The 6,000-nt window shown below is 34.4% G+C and overlaps 1 protein-coding gene across 1 annotated transcript in view; it reads left to right on the plus strand.

Annotated features, from left to right (window-relative positions):
• The window catches only part of LOC123533427 (uncharacterized), a 29,401-nt gene extending 23,937 nt beyond the window's left edge, over window positions 1-5,464 (plus strand). Inside the window, exon 2 of the mRNA XM_053524692.1 lies at window positions 4,172-5,464. Within this exon, the coding sequence (XP_053380667.1) occupies window positions 4,172-4,605 (434 nt within the window). The 3' untranslated portion in view covers window positions 4,606-5,464. The remainder of the gene's footprint in view (window positions 1-4,171) is intronic.
• The last annotated feature ends 536 nt before the right edge of the window (window positions 5,465-6,000 follow it).

Genomic DNA, 6,000 nt, shown 5'->3' on the forward strand with positions numbered 1-6,000 from the left:
AGACGACGTGCATGTTTTGGATGTCTAGTTTCAAGGTCAAGGTCACACTTAGGAGTCAAAGGTTATATCAGTTTGTTTCATGTCCACTCTGTAACTCTTGAACTACTTGAAGAAACTTGGCACAAATGTTCACCATGACATGCAGAGTGTATGTTTCAGATAACTTGTTTTAAAGAGAATTCCTATAGTTTTTTTCCTTTCATAGAATTTTTTCAAATTCATATATGAAAGGAAAATTTGTGCTGAAAATAATGAACAAATAAAAACAATGGTTCATCAGGCTTGTTTTTGTGAAAAATAGTTTTGAACACACCCAATGTTGCTGAAACTGCCAGCGAGTTTTCAAAATTTTCATAATTTTCTGCTTTTTAGCTCAACTATACGAAGAATAGGGGAGCTATCTTACTCGCCCCGGCGTTGGCGTGAGCGTTAGCATGAGCGTCATACAAATGTTAAAGTTTGCGTACCACCCCAAATATTTTCAAAGTCCATTGAGATATTGCTTTGATATTTTGCATACTTGTTTACCATCATGACCCCAGTCTGTAAAAAGGAGGAGGCAACTCTATCAAGCATCTTGACTGAATTATGGCCCCTTTTAGACTTAGAATAAATGTATAAGTTTTCGTACCACCCCAAATATTTTCAAAGTCCATTGAGATACATTCTCGCATACCAGAGGTCTACCGTGGTTCCCCGGATGAACCTCTGGCACATTTCGCCGATATTTGTGGTTTGGTTACATTACAGGTAAAACGTTTCAGCCAATCAGCGTCGTTTCGCGACAAAATGTAGCGAACCAATCAAAATCGTCCGTGAAAAGCGTGACCGCGTCCTTTCATATCGATGTAGACTTACGAGGAATATTATTATTTCTTCAGGTCAATTTCTTAACATCGAATAACAGAAATAAATCTTTATTAATCGCAATCATGGAATATCGCCTTTATCTATCGTTAGCAACTACCTTGCTTACATATTGTTTGAAATTTCAATTCGGCGTGCCAAATAGTGGCGAACATTGATTGGCTGAAACTTCTCCCGCTAGTAATTACGAGTGCGCATGCTCACCAAATAAAGGACAGAAATAAATCAGAGGTTCGTCTCGGGATTTTGACGAACATCTGATAGATGAGAATGATTGAGATATTGCTTTGATATTTTGCATACTTGTTAACCATCATGACCCCAGTCTGTAAAAAGGAGGAGGCAACTCTTATCAAGCATTTTGACTGAATTATGGCCCTTTTTCAACTTAGAATATGCTTGTTGTAATGTTATAGTTTAACTCATAGCTTATATTATACTATCAAGCACTGAGAATAGTTGAGCGCACTGTCCAGTGACAGCTCTTGTTTATAAATACCAACCAAAATATATAGTAGCCGCAACTTGACCGCGATGGTTGACCTTAGGCTGATTATTCATATCGATTATTTCATTGTAGAAATCAAGGGTGCTTAGGGTAGCCGTGTATATTTATATTGAATGATTTGTAAAATAGTGCAGTATTTAAAGTTTTAATATATTTATATTTGATCAGTTAAAAAATCTCCAGTACACTAATTTATATTTTTTCACAAATTTATATTTCCTTTATCTCGTGCAGCTTGTGTTTTACGTACACTCCTTTTCAATAATAGGTTGTGCTTTATTATGTATTATAATGCAAAGGTCAACCATCGGGGTCAAGTTGCGTCCACTATACATCAAGACAGCACAATGAGGTTTATTCTTTTTACAGATTTTATCATATACTTATTTGATATCATAGTCATATTTGTAATACTATATCTTCAATATCCTTACAATAATGGGTACAAATTAAAAAAATATTGTTTCATATTCACTTTTGTGAACTTTTTTCAATGAAAAATACGCATAGTGAAGAATTTTTTTTTAGATTTTGAAAAAAAAATTCATAGAATTTTTTCCTATTTTTCTTGTGTATAGATAATTGTATTGTGAGCATAAAAATGGCTAAAAATGTTTGGGTCACCAGGCTAAATTTTTTGTTAAGACCGCTAGAATACAACACCTCTTCAGGCGGAAAATGGCGCGAACCTTGCCAAATTGATTACATGTATGTCTGCTAGTAGTTAAAAAAAGTTTTAAAAATTCTTAATTCTTTCTATAATTGAATACTAAATAATCTGAAAGGGGATATTGTCTTATCAGTACTAAGTCAATTGTCTTACATTATATGAACAACACTGTGTTTGTACTAAAATGCGATGTGAAAACACAACCACAAAAATGGCAAGATACCTGTCAGGCATGATGTTTGTCAATATAACATAAACCAGTATCAACATTTAATTACTGATAAAAACTTATCAAAAATGTTATTTCATTCAAGATTTCTCATATTTAAGATTGTCTGTCACATGTTTCAACAAATGCTGACTTAACTTCAATTTCCAATAGATAGTGCCGACTGCGCAGAAGGATGCGCATAAAAAACTAAAGGAATTCCCTTTAAAGGTCCAAAGTTTGCTGTTTTGGCTTTTGCCATATAGAGACTTCATTTATGGTTTGATTTGATACAAACTTGCAAAATAACTTCAACAACAATAAATCTTGGATTCCATGACGAATCATAGGTTCCTGAGTTATTTTATATCTGATTACCTCCCCTGAGGATTTATATCAGTAAGTACTTATAGGACTCATTTGAAATTTCATTATTTTCATTAGCTGGACTGAGAAAATCAGGGAAGATAACTATGGACTGATTTTATGTCAAATTACCTCCCTTTATTTCAAATTATAATGGGTATATCTCCGTAACTAATGAAGATACTGATCTGAAATTTAATTTATGTCAACAGATAGACTTGGACAGTCAGTGAAGATATGTATTGACTGAATTTATGACAAATTACCTTCCTTTATTTTTTATCTAAATGAATACACTTTAGCAGCTTCTAATGAGATTGGTTTTAAACATTATTTATGTCTTCCATGGTAAGAAATAGTCATGTTAGATAACACTTGATTGAACATTTATCTATATGAATACTTTTCTCATATATTGTTGTATAGGCTTGTATTCTGTATCTTCCACATGCGTATACCAATGCATGATTACCTCCCCTGATTTTAATAAAAAACGGATTTATCTTGGTAAATATTTATAGAACTCATTTGAAATTTCATTGTCTTTAGTTTGACAGAGGCAATCAGGGTAGATACCTATGGACTGATTTTATGTCAAATTACCTCCCTTTGTTTCAAATTAAAATGGGTATATCTCAGTAACCAATGAAGATACTGATTTGAAATGTCTTTTATGCCATCAGATGGACTCAGTCAATCAGGGTAGATAACTTTTGACTGAATTTATGACAATTACCTCCCTTTATTTATGTAAATGAATATATCTCAGCAGCATCTAATGAGATTGGTTTAAAATGTTATTTAAGGCTTCCAGGGTAAAGAATAGCCATGTTAGTACAAAAATGCAGCATTTGAGACTAGGACCCTCAAACTTGGTATGGAAATTGGCCGTGACTAGGTCAAAAGGGACTGTTACAAGATAATATTTATCCTGATGATATTTAATGTGTATGTCTCTGACTTATGCTCTATGTCAAAACTTGATCATATCATTTTGAGCAATGGTACTCAGTTGAGCTATATAGGGCCATCATCAGTTGAGCAATATAGGGCCATCATGGCCCTCTTGTTTGACTACAATACTATAACTATGTTTTACATTGTAAGTTTTACTGTCATTCCAAGTGAAATTCTGACATATTTCTACTAATATACATCATCAACAATTGGACATGCACAGTATCCAGTGTCATGTCTGATTACTGTTTCTAATTTGAGTATTTGAAGAATACAATCATTAAATAAGCTGTGTCAGGTATCCGGAGGGGTTGAAAGGCCATTAATTTAAAATGTAGGAGAAGAAATCAAATAATATATAAAATATAAAGGAATAATCTTAACAAGAAAAACAAACAATAATTTAGTCAGTGGAAAAAGCATGCTGTGTCAACTCCAGTGTGCCAGTACAAGGGTGTGTACATATATTTCCAAAAAAAATAAAAATTAATGTCTTTGACAGTAAATCTGTCGGGGTTTTAATGAAATAAAGTGATATTGTATGTGTAGGCAGTACTTAAAGCAAACTTTTTAATGTTCTTTTTTCTATTTTCAGGTGTGGAGGACTTGTTTCCTGCTGAGGTCTTCAGGGGTGAGCCACAGGCCCGTGGCGAGGAGGTCGTGATGGTTGTAGATGAGACTGAGTCCTTGGACGAGGTCAGGTCTGACAACCAGGTGCCAGAGGTAGACCCTGTGGTACCAGCCCGTAGGACTGTTCTTGGGGAAAGGGAAGATCCTCAGTTTGCTGAGTTGGCTCAGCCTGAGGCAGGACCAGTGGAGGTTCCTGTACCAGAGATGGCGCTGGTTCTTCCTGAAGTGGGACCTGTTTTTCCAGTTGTTGATCTGGTTCTCCCAGATCTGCATCAGGGTCATGATGAAGAGGTTATCCCTACTGATGTTGTACCGGCACCAGCTCCTCGCCGGTTTTCCCGTAGGACACGTCGACCTCCTGAACGCCTTCAGGTAATTTGGGGTACCAAGAGGTATTAGAATTTCCCTTCTTCATTAAAACTTGAATCATTTAAAGGGGCTCTTGGTACATTTTTCTTTTATTAGGTTTTTTTTGCCCTTCCTTAAGGTCCTTAATTTTTTTCAATTTTTTTAGAGGTCCAGGCCTCCAAGGTTTTAAAAATATTATTAGTAATAGTGTGGTTAAGTGTGAAATAAAACAGGTGGACACCAATATGAAGATAAGTCAATTCAGTTATGTGTGGTGGTAACCAGTAAAAGATATTTGATATATATTTTTTAAAAATGTACGACAGTAACCAGAACAGGCATTTCAGTTATCTATGATGGTAACCATAACAGTCATTTCAATTTTGTATGATGGTAACCAGAACATGTATGACGGTAACCTGAACAGTCATTTCCATTATGTATGACTGTAACCAGAACATGTATGACGGTAACCAGACCAGTTATTTCAATTATGTATAATGGTAACGAGAACAGTCATTTCCATTATGTATAATGGTTACCAGAACAGTCAGTTCAATTATGTATGACAGTAACTAGAACAGTCATTTCAGTTACCTATGTTGGTAACCAGAACAGCCATTTCAACTATGTATAATGGTAACCAGAACTGTAGTTTCAGTTATGCATAATGGTTACCAGAACAGTAATTTCAATTATGTATAATGGTTACCAAAACAGTAATTTCAACTATGTATGATGGTAACAAGAACAGTCATTTTCATTATGTATGACAGTAACCAGAACAGTCATTTCAAATATGTATGACAGTAACCAGAACAATCAGTTCAATTATGTATGACTGTTACAAGAACAGACATTTTAGTTCTGTATAACAGTAACTAGAACAGTTATTTTGAATATGTATAATGGTTACCAGAACAGTCATTTCAGTTATGTATAATGGTTACCAGAACAGTCATTTTAATTATGTATGACAGTAACCAGAACAGTCATTTCAATTATGTATGACAGTAGCCATTGATGGTAACCAGAACAGTTGTTTCCATTATGTATAATGGTTACCAGAACAGTTAGTTCAATTATGTATGACAGTAACCAGAACAGTCATTTCAGTTACGTATAATGGTTACCAGAACAGTCATTTCAATTACATATGACAGTAACCAGAATATGAATGATGGTAACCAGAACAGTCATTTCAATTATGTATGATGGTAACCAGAACATGTATGACAGTAACCAGAATAGTCATTTTAAATATGTATGACGGTAACCAGAACAGTCATTTCAATTATGTATGACAATAACCAGAATAGTCATTTCAATTATGTATGATGGTAACAACCATACATAACTAAAATAACTCATCTTCTGATTGGTGTCCATATATAATCAGAACAGTCATGTATGACAGTTACCAAACAGTTATTTCAGTTATATACG

This window comes from Mercenaria mercenaria, chromosome 15 (genome assembly GCF_021730395.1).
Source record: "Mercenaria mercenaria strain notata chromosome 15, MADL_Memer_1, whole genome shotgun sequence".
Classification (NCBI taxonomy): domain Eukaryota; kingdom Metazoa; phylum Mollusca; class Bivalvia; order Venerida; family Veneridae; genus Mercenaria; species Mercenaria mercenaria.